Source organism: Chiloscyllium plagiosum, chromosome 2 (assembly GCF_004010195.1).
Source record: "Chiloscyllium plagiosum isolate BGI_BamShark_2017 chromosome 2, ASM401019v2, whole genome shotgun sequence".
Taxonomy (NCBI): Eukaryota; Metazoa; Chordata; class Chondrichthyes; order Orectolobiformes; family Hemiscylliidae; genus Chiloscyllium; species Chiloscyllium plagiosum.
Genome location: NC_057711.1, coordinates 36,340,763 through 36,358,178, shown reverse-complemented (window position 1 = coordinate 36,358,178; position 17,416 = coordinate 36,340,763). Strand labels below are relative to the sequence as shown.

Below are 17,416 nucleotides of genomic sequence, written 5' to 3'. Positions count from 1 at the left end.
TGATCGTGTTTTTTCTTTACAGGTACAATGTTTAAAAACGAACTTGGTTCACTGAAATGTTGCCGAGGACAGTACTGGGCAATCCAGGCACATTCTTCAAATGAATGACCTCCCGCCTTCTCTCTGTTCCCTGGCATTTTCCCTGGAGTTCTACACAGCGGTGAACCCAAAACCTCCCTTCCCCAGTTAATCTCTCAAACATTGTCTGTGCAGACAAAGTAGGAACTTGTCAAAATGTTGTGTGTATGTCCTATTTGGAGAGTTATGCCACAAAGGCGGCGACAGCAGCAGCAGCCTTACAGTCTGGCTGCTCCAGAAAGCAGCTGTGTGTGTGCTGCACGGGTGCGGGTCAGACAAGGGTTGGGGGCGTGGATGGGATTCGGACTGTGGGTGGAGATGGACAGGAGGTTGGGAGGGGGGAGGAGGTTAGTGTTGGACAGGGGTGGGGCGGGCATGAGTGGGATGTAAGTGGACAAAAGGGGAGCGGACGGGGGTTGGGAGTGGACAGGGTGGGGGTGGACGGGGTTGGGGGCAGGGTCTTGCGTGCAGTGTGCTTTTGCCTAGTCTCCGGAATGGGGAACAGACTTCACAGAAAACTCTAAGCCCCAGATGAAAGCAATTAACTGAATAATCTATTATTAGTGCCCATCCACCTCGTTCAGATAATCGAGGTTCCTCTGTATTTGCAAGACTTTCCAGGGTGGAATGCTCTAGCACTATATTTGAAGACCAGCTGGACACCACTTCATTCACTACAAGCCAGGAATCTCCTCTCAGTCTGTGGCGGCTTCCACCAGAACCTCAGAGATCCTCCAAGTAGTCCACACTGGCTCTCACTGGCTGCTGGATTTGTACTCAGACCTATATACCATTGCTCTAGCTATGGTACTCTGCATCAATGCACAGTGATGGGATGAAGCAATGTGCCAAGATGAACCCACAGAGATAAAAAGGAGCAGATAGGCACCGAGACAACTTTATCTCAGACACCCCAGAGATGCCCTGCCTGAATAGCTCCTCACTGCCAGTGACCGCATTAGTTTCAGCAACTCAGGCCAAGGTGGGGGCAGACAGCCTGCACCTGCAGCCATGCTGGAAACTCTCAGCAGATCGAGATCATCTGGGGTCTGATCCTCAGGGATGCCAAAGTCTTCAAGTCACCACAGCATACCAATCAGCATACGTCCTCCACCTCAGGTGAGGAAGTGAACCTGCATCTAGACATAGTGGGAAAGAAAACCTTCTCAGGGCACATCAATGGCATAAGTGTTCAATTATTGTACAGAATAAGCACTTCTGTAAAGATATCTTCATTTGTAATGTTCTACTTTCTATTGTAGTCTTATTGTCCCAATATGACCAGAGAAGGTTCTTTGAAGTGAAAGATGTAGTGCATCTTCAATTAGCAAAAGGATATGTTACATGTCAATCATCATACCTTGGTTCTTCTCTCATAAGTAAGAAAGTGGATGACCAGAAGTCATTTCATCCAACATGGAATCTCACAACTGCAATTTGAAGAATGGAGTCTATGCACTACAGATGGATCTTGGGGACATTGACTGTGATGATATGATCTAGGGGAGGAGCCAGGACCGCAGATGTCCATTTGACAGACACAACTTTTGGGAGTGATGGGATATGGGATACCTCAGAAGCACATTAATAGGTTAAGTAAATGGGCAAAAAGTTGGCAAATGGAATATAATACAGGAAAATGTGAATTGTTCATTTTGGAAGGGACAATCGAACATTATTTAAATGGAGAAAAATTGCAGAAAGCTGCAACACAAAGGGATTTGGGTACTTATGCATGGAACACAGAAAGCCAGCACACAGGTGCAGAAGGTAATCAGAAAAGTTAATGGAATGTTGGCCCTTACTTCAAGATGTTGGGCTACAACAGTAAGGAAATCTTACTGCCACTGTAGAAAGTGCTTGACAGACCACATCTGGAGTACTGTGATCGATTTTGGTCTCCCTATTTCAGGAAAAATATTGCAGAGGAGGCAGTTCACAGAAGGTTCTTAGGACAATCCCTGTGTTATGAGCAAAGACTAAACTAGTTGGGGCTCTACTTACTGAAGTTTAGAAGAATGAGTGGTGACCTCTTTGAAACCTATAGAATTCTTAAAGGGCTTAACAGGATTAATTCTAAGAGGACATTTCCCCTCATGGGAGAGTTTAGGACCAGAGAGCATAGCTTTAGAATGAAGTGCCAATTTTAAACTGAAATAAAGAGGAATGTCTTCATTCAGAGGGTTGATTATATTTGGAACTCCTTGCCACAGTGAACTACAGGAGCAGAGTCCTTGTGTATGTTTAAGACTGAAATAAATAGATTCTTTATTAGTAGGGGAATTGAGGGTTATGAGGCAAGAGCAGGAAAGTGGATGTGAGGAATGTCAAATCAGTTGAATGGTGAAACAGGCTGCAGGGGACAAACGGCCTGCTCCTGTTCCCATTTCTTATAGTCTTATGGTCTAGGTATTCACCAGGGATAAATCCTTTGTTCAAGGATCATTTTAGCTCAAACATGCTAGCAGATGAGGCAGTGGAAGTGCTGCATGTATCACAACTGTTTTAACATTAAAGTTGGTCCAGGGCATCAAGGGCAAAGTTTATACATATACTGTAGCTTTTATAGAGTTGAGGATATTAGAGCTTTAGCTGAATGGATAAATCAAAATTTTATTGCATGAATACAATCAGCAAAATAGGTCAATGAGGATTGCAAACTGCAAACAGAGTCGAGAGCCAACTATCCGAATGAAATATAAAAACAAAATCAGAAAAGGTCTCAAACCATTCATCCTAGAAGCAGGCAGTTGTAAAGTTCTCTACGGACTCTTGGGCTTAACAGACTACTGCCCTATTTTCCTCTGTTTGATAAGTCACCTGGTGTATGTTAGGATCCTTCATCTTCCTTCTCAGAGGTTTCCTCTCACTTCTGCATCTTCTTGTTTGTCAATACTTCCCCTTTTGGCAAGTGAGATTGTGGATGGTGCAACAGACCACGATGATGCAGGACACCCTATTTAGGAACTCCGTGGGTTTACTCTGAGTGCTCCAGTTTCCTTCCACAATCCAAAGATGTGCAGGTTAGGTGGATTGACCATGCTAAATTGCCCAAAGTGTTCATGGATGTGTGGGTTAGATGCATTAGTTAGGGGTAAATGTTCAGTAATTGAGAATGGATTTGGGTGGGATACTATTCGGCAGGTCAGTGTGGACTTGCTGGGCAGAAAGGGCCTGTTCCCAGTGCATGACACCATGTGATCTCTTCAGGCATCAGAACCTCATTATCAGGAGGGCTATGGTATGTTCCACAATGGCTCTGACTGAAAGTATAGCAGTATAGTATCTTTCTTTGGTGGATTCTTCTTCTGAGTTGTGATCAGCCAGGTGTGTAGAGGGCGTCTCTCATTGCCCAAGAGCTACAAGTGTATGGGCAGAAAATCTTTGAAAAGGCCCACCACCTGCAAGTACTCCAAGATAGACATGTCATGGCATCTTCCTGGTATCTGGGTTAGACCTGCAAAATCTGTTGCGGTCATCAATAATTTGAACATTAAGGGATTGGAATCCTTTTCTGTTGACGAAGACTGCTGGTTCATGATGGGGTGCATTTGTTTGCATCTTGCACCTGCAGGAAACCAGCAATGGCGAAGCATTCTAATGCCCAATGATCTGACTCTCAGTGTCAAGGGGCAAAAAGATGAATCGGTAAGCTGTTGTGAGGAAAGCATCCCAAATGTAATTATGAGTTGTGGACTGTGAAATGCCCCAGAAGTTCCCTGAAATGACACGCTGACAAAACAATTAAAGACACCCGATACGGGATTGGGGTAGCCCAAAAGGTGAGTGCAAATTCTCATCCAGAAGCTAGCATAGGTGTGACACCATAGTTCAGATATCATAGAATCCTTACAGTGTGGAAACAGGCCCTTCAGCCCAACAAGTCCACACTGACCCGCCAAAGAGTATCCTACCCAAACCCATTCACTTTTACTGTACATTTACCCCACTAATGCACCTACCTACACATCCCTGAACACCTTGGGCAATCCACCTAATCTGCACACCTTTGGATTGTGGGGGAGGAAACCTGAGCACACGGACAGGGAGAGAATACGCAAACCCCACATAGACAGTCGTCTTGAGGCTAGAATCGAACCCGGGTCCTTGGCGCTGTGCGGCAGCAGTGCTAACCACGGAGCCACCGTGCCATTCCATGCAGATATTCTTGCAGATAACTGCACACATACTTGTAGATCTTGTCCTGAACAAGATCCCTATTCCTCGTCATGTTCTGCTGCTTCTTCGTTTGAAGGCTGTTTGGCAGCCAGTGCTAGCTGCTGCTATTATTGCTGCAGGCAGAGTTGTTTTTGTTATCTTCTGCAATGGTCCCTTTGCATAAGACCACAGAATTGCTGGTTTGACCTCTAACATCCTCAACTTATAGCAGATCTGTGAGAACAGTAGAAGTATAAAGTCTTAGCAAAGGGATATTTCAGTTCTAACACCCTTTCCCCATTAAGGTCCAGGTTATGGTCCCTCAGAGGGGGGTGTTGCACTTGGGCAGGGCACCAAGCAACATGCACTGACCGACCATCGTTCACTTCTCGCCCAATAACCATGCCTCCCCTTCCTTTTTCACAACAGGCCATGCTCTTAATGCACATGCAGTGTGTTGGCTGTGTAAGCTCCTGGAACAGGAGAACCTGATATTGACAGAGCACCGTGCCACACAGCAACATGCACCCCTCCCACCCCCGACTTGAATATCATGTTTAACTATTTGCCATGGCTACATGTTCCTATCTTTCATTCTAAAGCTTCTCCTTCAGTGACAAGCTGCCTTGTTTTCTACACTGAACTGTCACCTGAGAAGCTAATGTGTCATTGTGATACAGTTGGTTGGAGCAACATTAAATTGAATGTTAACTAACACACAGTCATCTACTACATTTAGAGGAAAAAAATGTAGACAAGAAGCATTCCAAAATAATTGGCAAAAACTATGTACTCACCTGGATTGGAGCCAAATAATCAAAGTCATCAGCTCAACAGCTCAATGATGCAGTTGAGTCTCTGAAGTGTTGGTTGTCTCAACAGACAGAACTTATTGGAAAGAGCAAGTTAATTCCAACTAAGGATGGAGGACTTACTTGTGAAAGTTTATTTCAAAAGGGAAGAATCTGATTTTTGGACACTTGCCCAATTAATTCATACTCACCATTATTTTTGACACCCTAGTGAGTGGAAAATCACGCCTATTCTATTCACAAGCCTTTAAGAGGTATTAAACTTGGCAATGTGGGAAAACTTAATTAGCATCTACATCTGAAACGTAAAACTGCTGAAACGAGGTTAATGACTACCCCTACTGATATTATTTCAGCTATATTAGATTGTCAGGCTGAGCAACGGCTTACAAATTTCTCAGAACATATGGTTTGAATGAACAGAAGGGGAAAAACTAGAAGGGTTTATTTGATAAATGACAATAAATTCAACATAAATTGTTCCCAGCTGGCAGTTTTACTTTCTACTGAATTTGCTTTTAATTTTACTTAAAATATTATTTCTATATAAACAGGAAAAGTATTGGCTGATGGGTCCCTGATATTACTTACCCAGTCATATTCATTCACATCACAACCATAGTCAAGCAGCATGTTTACAATGTTCGAGTAGCCTTTACTGCTGGCAAGTGACAGTGCACTCTCCCTCCCATTGGCTAAAAGATGTGGATCTCCTCCCTTTCAAAAGGAAATACACAAGATGCAATTTAACTTCAAAAGCATAAAACTAATAGATGGCCTTAAGTTAAAATGACTTAGTACACACATTTTAAAAAGACAAAATCATAAATTAACTAAATCAGGAGTAAAGCTATTTACAACATATAAAAATCAGTTTTGGAAGATTACATTTTCAGGATTCAGCTATTTTAATAGATATGGAAAATTAAAATGGCTTACTCAAGGGTTATGTATGCCATGTCAAAACATAGCTAAATTAGGAGACACAGCAAAGAATGTGGGGTCCCAGCAACTGTCAGGCCAAAGCTCTGAAGACTTAGACACCAGAAAGAAGGAAAAAAAGTCACAGGCTTGCATTCATATTGTACCTTTCATGATCACCTCAAAGCACATTACAGCTAATGAGCTACCGTAGAACTGCAGTCACTGATGTAATGTAGGAAACTTGCTCATAGCAAGCTCCCAAAAATGGCAATGTGATAATAACACAATAACTTATTTTGGTGATGCTAATTGAGCAGAGAGATTATCAAGTCAACCCGACCCCCACCAACCCAACTCAAACCCCTGATAGTATTTGAAGAATCTTCCAAACACGTAACCACCATCATCTTGAAGGTCAAGGGATACATGGAAAGATCATGATTTGCAAATTCTCCACTGAGACACTCACCATCCTAACTTGGAAATGTATTGCTGTTCATTTAGTGTCATTGAGTCAAAATCCAGGAACTCTCTATCTAACAGCATTGTGGGTGTCCTTACAGACGGCAGTGATTCAGGAAGGCAACTCACCACTACTTCTCAAGAGCAACTAGCAATAGGCCCTGGTAGCGACAACCATATCTTGTGAATAAAAAAAAAAGTGCAATGGGATTTACCTGAAATGACAGATAGGATCTTGGTTTAACCTCTTATCCAAAAGACAGAAGCTCAGACAACAAAAACAAAAACAAATTTAACTTGCCATTGATTAACTCTCCAGTCATCAGGAAAGTGATGGAAGAAGTGATCTTAAGAGGTTGTTCAATCTAGTGTGGCAAAGAGTCCGAATCAATAGGGATCTGGCAGAGATGGGGTATTGCATTTATTGGCTGAAGTCATACTTGGCACACAGGAAAATGGTTGTTGTTGGTGGTGGCTAATCATATCAGCTCCAAGACATTGATTGAGTGCCTTGCTGCAGATTTATTTAATGACTTGTCCTCCAACATAAGATCAATGAAGATAGGCAGTGGATGTTGGTTATGTAGACTTTATTAAAGCATATAACAAGGTCCCACATAGTATGCTGGTCCATAAGAATAAGAATATGGGATCCATGGTGAGTTGATAAGTTTGAATACAAAATTGGCTTGGTCATTAAAGGCCTGTTACCAGTGGATTTCCGCAAGGATCAGTGCTGGGACCTCAGTTGTTTGTAATTTATATAAACAAACAGTTTGGATGAAAATCTAAGTGGTCTAATTCGTACATTTGCAGACGACATGAAAATTGGAGGAGTTGTAGATAGTGAGGAGCAGATACGATAGCGACATTTAAGAGGGGTTTAGAAAGATGTGGACAGGCAGGGAAGAGAGAGATAGGGTCAGACAGATTGGATTAGTTTAGAATGGCATAGTGGTTGGCACAGACGTGGTAGGTTGAACGGGCCATTCCTGTGCTGTACTGTTCTACATTCGATAAGATGGTTAATCACCATCCCATTCACTAGCTCACAAAACTCTCCATACTGTACAGAATCTATAGAATGTACTACATTAATTGCCATGGCTTCTTAAACAGCAGTTCCAAAACTTTCAGCCTCCACTTATCCAGATAGACAAGGACATAAAGAACATGAGAGTACTATTGCCTTCATGCCATCCTAACTTGGAAATTTTACAATATTCTTCATGACTGGATCTAATCTCCTGAACCTTCTACCTAACCACCTATAGGAATTTCTTTACCACATGGACTAAAGTAGTTTATGAAGGTCAGATCATCTGTAGTGTAATTACGAATGGGTGATAAATGTTAGCCTGCCAAAATGCACACATACCAAAGAATAATTAAAAGCAAGGACATCCTTTGCACACAATTTTATTCAACATTACTAAATTTTGTTGAAATTTGTGGTATATGTTTCCTTCTTACTGCTGAGTTGAACATTTAGCTAATATCTGCTCTCATATGGGTCAAGATTGATAAATACAACACTATTACCAACATAAATCCAATTGCTCCTCAATACCCTTGTAGGTAAATATAGTAATATTATAGTACTATTCCATGTAGATCATTAAACACCCAGCTGAGTTCATTAATTTTAGTGGAGATGCACAACTGTACTAAGAAAGGCTCAGGCTCAAGGTTCTCTCAGTTGTTTGCAGAATGGGTTGAAGCAAAAAGAGCCTCTCCTTTGTTGTGAAAGAAGTTGGTTGAATCATCTTCTAAAAATAATTGTTTAAGTTCGCACCCAGAAAGCTAACAGCCATTAAGTCCTACTTGAGATAGCACCTTCAGGACAGGAGTAAAACAAAAAAAAGAAACAAAAACGAACTCCAAATTCAAAATGTTGTATTGCATTGCCAGTCACAAAGTTACATGGGCACCAATAAGCTGCATTATTAAAACTTTAATGAGGACTTCTGTAACTATGTAGGGGAATAATGGTTAGAGACAATTGGGCTGAAGATTTTGGCATGTATTTTCATGTTTGATACTTCATGAGCACAATCAACATCATTGCACTATTGGAAAGTTAAATAACATACAACTTAAAATACACATCTTGTCTATTCTACTCATTAAATAAAAGGGAACCTAAGTCTAACTTGTTTCATTTACTCTCTAATAATTTAATAATTGACTTTTAATTTATTAGAACTACTATATACAGAACAGAAATAAATTCCTTACATTCTGTAGCAAAAATTCCACCACAGCAATTTGTCCATGAGCTGCTGCCCACATCAATGGTGTAAAGCCTTGCTCATCTTGCATGTTTAGCAGATTGTCTAGAAAAGTAATAAAATAGAGGCTTTCATTCAGGTCTACAGGCTTGTGTACAAGCTCAACAGGCATCAAGGTCATTTTACAATTCATGCATCTTATTTGTACAAATCAAAAACTCAACCTCTAAGAACTTACCTTGCTCTATACGGCTTGCCAAATAAATTAATTCCCCTTGTGCAGCCAACTGATGTACAGACAAAGCTATAAAAAATATATTAACAAATTAGTGCCCGATAGAAACCAATTAAACTATTTAGCTAAGGCAATTTATTCGACAAAACTTCAATTAAAGCAATATTTTCCTTAAAATAGACGATTAACAAAACCCCTCGTTTCTTCTCATTTTATTTTCATTTCTATTTTTCCTAAACCACCGTGGTGCCCATCACTTCATGCCACTACATGCACAAACTGGCTAATGACACAAAGAGCACATTGGGAGCCTGTGAACAGATTTGAATATTTTGCTAGCTAATGAAAAAGACAAACAAGAGAAATGGAATTTGATAAAAGAATAAGGAATGTTAAAACTAACCATAACAACATTTGGCCCATTCTATTGTAAAGCAACAACTGATTTGGACTTTGGTTTCAGCGAACTATCTAGTCTTCGCGCACTCATGCAATAAACCTGCGCCATTATTAAAGATTATGTTTGGTAGTACACGTTAAATCCAAGGTCATTTGGATGCAAATCAATTATGTTTACACAAGACTTACAGTGCAAGAGTAAAGGTGCAGCTGAGATTTCATTGCCACGATGTTTGTTAGTCAGAGTTGTCGACTGTTTAATGGGCGAGAAATGCTTGGTCACTGATGGTGTGTAGACATGTCTTACTTGAATTCCAGGAGAAGCAGAGGTGTGTATGTTGCACTCAGCTGCAAACAACATAAGTTAACACCTGAAAATTGGCCTTATCTATGCAAAAACTAATCATACAGTAATCTTCACAATTACAAGCAAATTATAATAGTTTCCACATGTATGCAATATAGGATTGACTGAAATGTGGTTGGGAGCTGGTTGGAGATATGTAAATTGATCTTGCTAAATAATCAGAATGTTAAAATAGAACCAAAGTCAGCGGATGCTGGAAATCAGAAACAAACAGTAATTGCTGGAAAAACTCAGGTCTGGTAGAATTTGTGGAGAGAAAGCAGAGTTAATGTTTCAGTGACAGTTCTGAAGAATGGTCAGTGGTCTCAAAACATTAACTCTGTTTTCTCTTCACAAATGCTGCCAGACATACTGAGTTTTTTCAGCAATTTCTATTCATCAGAATGAGAGTTACTTTGCTTTCAATTGTTACTCTTATCTGTGCTTCTCTTCAACTCAGTGATCAGGCTACAGAATAATGTAACAACATTTCTTCTTTTCCCTGTCCACCCAATGCAAAAAATAATTGGAGGCAATTGGTCTTCTTTTATCTCCATGCAAGTGAATCTGTTTTGAGAGAGTTAAAAATTACACAACATCAGGTTATAGTCCAGCAGGTTAATTTGGAAGCACTAGCTTTCGGAGCGCCACTCCTTCATCAGGTGGTTGTGGAGTATAAGATTGTAAGACATGGATCCATGCAATATTCTGTAAATCCATTTTTTAAGATTAGAATCAGTCTGGCAATTGTGGCACAGACAGCCTCACACAGGGCACTCGCATCTTCAATGCATTATCTGGACTGATATGACACCAATTGTTAAAGTTCACTTGAGAATATAACTTTTAAAAAAAGTTTTGCAATTTACAAATGAAAGAACTGAAACCAACACGGTCATTCTAAAAGATGAGAGACTTAACAAACAATGCAGGTTTTTTTCAATATATAATTTCAGTTACATCACAGTGTAAACTTTTGCTATAAATTGTGTGTCTTACAATCTTATACTCCATAATAACCTGATGAAGGAGCATCGCATTGAAAGCTAGTACTTCCAAATAAACCTGTTGGACTATAACCTGGTGTTGTGTGATTTTTAACTTTGTACACCTCAATCCAACACCGACATCGCCAAATCATGTTTTGAGAAGAGTTCAAATCCAACCCAAAATGCCATATAATCAGCAAGCCACACAAGATGCTTGTCACTTTGTTTCCCAAGCTTTCCTATCTTACTACTGGCATTTAGAATTTGGGATTAGAAAGAAGATATTCAAGTTTATAGATGACACTACAATAGTCAGGTGAATGGTGACATGCAGAATATTGAAAAAGGGGATTGTGCAAGCAACTGGACAGTAATTCCACTGGAACTGCAGTCTAAATGAAAGATATTAAAAGAGAATCAGCAGCAGCTTTGAAGGTTCAGATTTGCAGATACTTAGGACAATTAGACAAATGATAGGTTAGCATTTCACCCTCTAAATTTTCTGTCCACCAGCTCCAGCAGTGCAGCACTTCTTCAGTACTGAAACAGATGCCGACTTTGTTATTTATGCTGAAGTCCTGGAGTGGGAATAGAATTCACAAGCTTATGACTTGGTGAGCTACCATAGGTAATAAAATGGAAGTAAAAGCCTCATATATTCCTGTTCATCGACTGGATCATGTTGAAAGCAGAAATTGATTTCACTTCTGATACATGACCTAATGTAGAATTTCAAATATTTACAATAGTTGTTTACAATTATTCAAAATAGCTATATTAAACTTACAATTCACTGATGTAACATGCCCTACAAACATTTCTATAATGCTACAACAAATATTTTGGTCTATACTATTAATTAAATCCCTTCAACTCTAGAATATTATGCAGCACGGTGGCTCAGTGATTAGTACTGCTCCTTCAAAGCACCAGGGACCTGGGGGTCAATTCCACCCTTGGGCATCTGTCTGTTTGGAGTTTGCAGATTTCGCCGGATGCTCTGGTTTCCTTCCACAATTCGAGGATTAGGTGGATTAGCTATGGGGAATGCAGAGTTACAGGGATAGGATAAGGGGTGGGTCTGGGTGGCATGCTCTTTGGAGGGTCAGTATGGACTTGAGCCAAAATGTCTGCTTCCACACTGTCGGGATTCTATGATTCTAACACAAAGACATTTTGGTGTAATGTAACAATCAGCACTGAATGGTTCTCTTAGATCCTAATCATCACTGCTGTTTACACTTGTTTTCCATTGTTCTGATTGTATCTCAATAAATTATTAAAACACATGCTCTACGTTTTTCCAAAGCATAACTGACATGACCATTGTATATCATCTATTAATTTAATTCATTTTAGTTTTCTTTCATGAAAGAATTTCCATATTTCTAAATTCATAAGTACCTTTTGTTATGTTAGTATAAACATAATCAATAACCTCTTGTTGGTCTCACCTTTTCTCTTTGTTTTCTAAGAGGAACTCACTTGATTTCTCTCTCTTAATTTATTAATTTCAAACTGTTTTTACATTGGCACTTTTAAAGTAATATAATGTCCCAACGTTCTTCCCAGAGACATTATAAAATAAAATGTGACACTGAGCTAGAAGATGATATTGGGGATGATGCTCAAAAGCTTGTTCAAAGTTTTAGATTTAAGGCATGTCTTAAAGGAGGAATGCAAGATAGAGAGATGGAGAGGTGTCCAGAACTTAGGACCAAGGCAACTGAAGGCAATAAAGAATAATTTAAAAATGGATGCTGAAGAGGCATAGATATGTGAGAAGATTATGGGGAAGAAGGAGATAACACAGACATATCTAGGCCAAACCATGAGATAACTAAAAACAAGATTGAGAAGATTAAAATAAAATTGTACATGGCTTAATTGCAAGTCAATGTGGCTCAGAAAACAAATACTTTCTGAGTTCTTAAAACCAATTAAGATCCTTGCATTTTATTTACCTTTGAATAGTACAGAGGCAACTTCTAGATCAGAGTTCACCTGATCTTGAATATTTTTACTCTCTTCTTCATTCAGAGATTTTACAAACCGAGAGCAGACATTCATATCAAATCTATTTGGTAGGACAAATTTCATTCCCATGGCAACATTCTGGGAGGGACCACCATCTTCATTAATTTCTGCACGAGGCTCCAGCTTGATATATGGAAGTTCAGCAAAGGAGGATTGATTTTCACTTCCATCTCCAGAAGGGTCAGCTTCAACAGTTGGGTTCTCTACTGCAGACATTCCTGCTCTGTTCAGATGGTACAATCTGTTACTCCATCTGTTGGTACAACATTGAATTACAGCAGTTTAGCATACATGAATTTGAACACCTGAATCTACCAATGTAACGAATACCATGAAGGCAAGGTTCACCAAATTGTTGTGGTTCTGTTCGCCGAGCTGGGAATTTGTGTTGCAGACCGTTCGTCCCCTGTCGAGGTGACATCCTCGGTGCTTGGGAGCCTCCTGTGAAGCAGCTTTTACAGGAGGCTCCCAAGCACTGAGGATGTCACCTCGACAGGGGACGAAAGGTCTGCAACACAAATTCCCAGCTCGGCGAACAGAACCACAACAACGAGCACCTGAGCTACAAATCTTCTCACAAACTTTGTTCACCAAATTAGCAGCCATAAGCTCATCTGGTAGATTTTTTACCAGAGTCAGAAGGTTGCAAAATCCCACACCAGTCCAAATCTTGACAGCACATCTTCGAGGTTGATGTCTCAGTTCAATAATAAAGAATTTCTGCATCAGCAGAATGACTGAATTGTTCTAACATTGGTTATAGGTTGTAAGTCATTTACCTGACCTTTGGATAATAAACCAGGGTTCTGCTTATTCATGCCAGTGGTCTCTGTACAACACTGCATGCTGCCCTCGAAGCAGCTGTGTTAGTGCAGAGAATGTCACACATCTCCTTTTGGAACGTGCCTTTGCAAAGAAATTCTGAACAAAGATTCAGTGATTTTTGTCCAGAGCAACTCCATGATACAATATGGGCTGTTTGTTGGGACACACCCTGAGACAAACATTGACTGCGCCTAAGGATCATCAACTTGGTGAAAACTGATCTTTGGTCTGCCTGAAACTTGTTGGTCTTTCAGTGTAAAGATTTGAATTCAACTACATGTTGTAGACTGGCACATTCCAAGCTCCAGGACTACATTGTGAGGGATATACTAAAGCTTCAGGCAGCTACCAAGGCATAGTTGGTCAAGACCGCTGTCTAAAGTCTTTCTGTTGAAGTACAATAAGGGTCCGTTCAGTTGTCATACCCCCTCAGTGCCTCAGAATGAATATAAATGGTTTCATGCACAACTAGAAAATGCATTTTGTTTTGCAACTGTAGAGAACTGTAGACAAATGTCAAAATTCCAACGTTTTGACTGTTTTCTCCTCTTTGCAAAGATTGCCCAGAACAGATTTAGAACCTTTGTATGTGCTTATGGATCATTTTTGTGAATAAAGTATATTTTTGAAATAAAAATAAATGAGAGGGGAAATGAAGAGACCACTGACTCATCCATCTGGAAAGTGCCTTGAAAAGGTCTCGAGAGACTTACAGTGCTTATTGTCAGGTTCATTTCATGCAGCTCTGATGCAGTTTTCCTTAGGACACGCACTGGGACAAACATCAGCTATGTCTGGGGGGGGCCATTAACCTATGAAAGATGTTCTTAAGTCTGCTTGAAATGCATTGATCTTCCAGTGGATCTAAGACGTTTCTGCACTAATATATGAAGGGGCTGTTAAATTATAGACACCTCATAACTTATCTTGAAATATATTATGTTTCTGGTCATATTGGTAAAATGTTCCAATTTTGCTTTTGCTTGAAGACACCCAAGAATGCAATGCTCAAAATAAAGAACACGATTTCTAAAATTATATTTTCTAGAACATCTGATTTGAACTGTTTTTCAATGTGCTTATAGCTAATTTATGAATAAAGAATATTTTTGCACAAAGTAAGAGGATAAAAAATTCTAAAAGATACAGTGAGGAAAGACCACCATCTAAGGCCTTTCCGCCGTGATATCCTGAGGGGTTGTTAACTTGTAAAATCTCTTGTAGCTTGTAGTGGAATGTAAATAGTTTCTTATTTTTTCTTCCAAACTGGCAAAGGCAAAGTAAAAACTTACAAACACAAGAGAAGGGGCTGATCAGTGAGCAAAGTTAAAGAATTTCTACTTTCTATGTGTCTTCAGTTTTTAGCTTATAACACAACAGTAAGGTTAAAGTAACTAAAGCAGCTCGGCCAAGTTGAATGCCTCCTGTGGCATGTGTGCAGTTGTGGGCATTTCTTGTGATCTAGACAAAACAATGTGTAGTATCACCAATTGCACAAGTTTGCGTTCTAGATTTCAGAGCTTGAAAAGTGGCCAGAGCCATTGGGTGTACCCGTGAGGCAGAGAACTACATAGTGCCATAGACAGAGTCATACAGCATGCAAACAGACCCTTCGGTCCAAGCCATCCATGCCAACTAGATATCCCAATTTAATCTCGTCCCACTTGCCAGCATTTGGCTCATATCCCTCTAACCCCTTCCTATTCATATACCCATCCAGATTCCTTTCAAATGTCGTAATTGTACCCACCTCCACCACTTCCTCTTACACCTTGTTCCATACACGCACCACTCTCTGCGTGAAAAAGCTTCCCCCCAACATTCTTTTCAAATCTTTCCCTTCCCATCCTAAACCTATGTCCTCTTGTTTTGGATTCCCTCATCCTAGGAAAAAGACCTTGGCTGTTCACCCTACCCATATCCCTTATGATTTCATAAACCTCTAGAAGGTCACCCGTCAGTCTCTGACTGTCCAGGGAAAAGACCCAGCCTACTAAGCCTCTCCCTATAGCTCAAACCCTCCAGTCCCGACAATATCCTTGTAAACTTTTTCTGCACCCTCTCAAGTTTAACAACATCCTTCCTGTGGAAGACAACCAGAATTGTATGCAGTATTCCAAAAGTGGCCTCATCAAAGACCTGTACAGCCATAACATGATGTCCCAACTCCTATACTCAAATTTATGACCAATGAAGGCAAATTCCTTCTTCACGTTCCTGTTTTCCTGTGATTTCACTTTCAAGGAACTTTGCACCTGCACCCTCTAGGTCTCTGTTTGGCAACACTCCCCAGGGCCCTACCATTAACTGTATAAGTTAATGAGTTAAGTTAAGAAGTAAACAGCTGGTTTTCCTCACAAAAATGCAACACCTCATATTTATCTGAAGTAAATTCCATCTGGCACTTCTCGGCCCATTGGCCCATCTCATCAAGGTCCTGTTGTACAGGTAATTCTCCTATATCGTCATAGCTGCATTCCAGCAAAACTTCACTTCATAGAAAATTGCTTAATAGAAATAATGGTGCCTATGGAAAAAGTGGGGTTCAGGGCAGACCAGCAAAAAATATCATTCACGATTGCTCACAAAATCACCCAAAAGCCTAACACAAAGAGTATAACAGCCTGAACGAAAATTTAAGTCATATTTATTAACAAAACAAAAGTAAATTTAATACATTAAATTGAAAAAAAATCGTTAATGCAGGGACAGAGAGTCATCGTCATCACTACCTCCACCATCAGGTGCAGTTGTGGTTACAGAAGTGGGTGGCTGTGGTTGATTGTCTTCTGACTGTTTCTTGGGGGTTGGTTTAGATTGTGTGATATGCAGGTACAAGAACAAATTAGAAAGGCAAATGCTATGTAAAAGAGTAATGCCCTCCTACAGGAATTATACAAGAATATTCTTGTCTCAGAGGGACAGCAATGAGCATTCATTAGTTTAATTTTTGAGATTAAGCTGTTCAATGTATTGTAGTGTACCGATCACGCGGCCTGATGGCAGCTGACATTGGTGCATGCACAGAATGAAGCGTATGAAAGGATTGCCGCTGGAATCGCGCTGTAGCGAACAGAGGTAAGCGTTATCAAAAACACAGATCCCAAATTTTTCAGCGATGTTATGGTTAAGTTGCACTGCTGAAGCAAGCTTTATATACAAGAGCTATCTGTACCTTCTTCACTGCCCACTACACCATCTATTTTGGTGTCATCTGCAAACTTACTAATCATACTTCCTATATTTAAATGCAAATAAATAATGAAAAGCAGTGGACCTAACACTAATCCTTGTGGTGCACCACGGGCCACATGCATTCAGCACCACCCGCTGTCTCCTACCTTCAAGCCAATTTTGTCTTCAATTGGCTGGGTCATAGAGTCATAGAGATGTACAGCATGGAAACAGACGCTTCGGTCCAACCCGTCCATGCCGACCAGATATCCCAACCCAATCTAGTCCCACATCTATAAGGTCACCCCTCGGCCTCCGGCGCTCCAGGGAAAACAGCCCCAGTCTGTTCAGCCTCTGGGCTATGGAGGATAGCTCAAATCCTCCAACCCTGGCAACATCCTTGTAAATCTTTTCTGAACCCTTTTAAGTTTCACAACATCTTTCTCCAATTTAGAACTTCAACTTTTAGATCTGGCTTATCCTTCTCTATCACTATTTTAAAACGAATAGAATTATGGTCGCTGGCCCCAAAGTGCTCCCCCACTGACACGTCAGTCACTTGCCCTGCCTTATTTCCCAAGAGTAGGTCAAGTTTTGCACCTTCTCTAGTAGGTACATCCACATACTGAATCAGAAAATTGTCTTGTACACACTTAAGAAATTCCTCTCCATCTAAACCTTTAACACTATGGCAGTCCTAGTTGATGTTTGGAAAGCTAAAATCCCCTACCATAACTACCCTATTA

General features: G+C 40.3%; 1 protein-coding gene across 2 annotated transcripts in view; it reads right to left on the bottom strand.

Annotated features, from left to right (window-relative positions):
* Positions 1-17,416, bottom strand: part of ankra2 (ankyrin repeat, family A (RFXANK-like), 2) — a 39,077-nt gene that overhangs the window by 9,635 nt on the left and 12,026 nt on the right. For both annotated transcript variants that reach the window (XM_043707620.1, XM_043707610.1), the window contains exons 2-6: positions 12,599-12,924; positions 9,489-9,647; positions 8,904-8,969; positions 8,673-8,770; positions 5,640-5,765 (exon numbers count right to left, since the gene is read on the bottom strand). In XM_043707620.1, coding sequence (XP_043563555.1) covers positions 5,640-5,765; positions 8,673-8,770; positions 8,904-8,969; positions 9,489-9,647; positions 12,599-12,887 — 738 coding nt within the window. In that variant the 5' untranslated portion in view covers positions 12,888-12,924. The remainder of the gene's footprint in view (positions 1-5,639; positions 5,766-8,672; positions 8,771-8,903; positions 8,970-9,488; positions 9,648-12,598; positions 12,925-17,416) is intronic.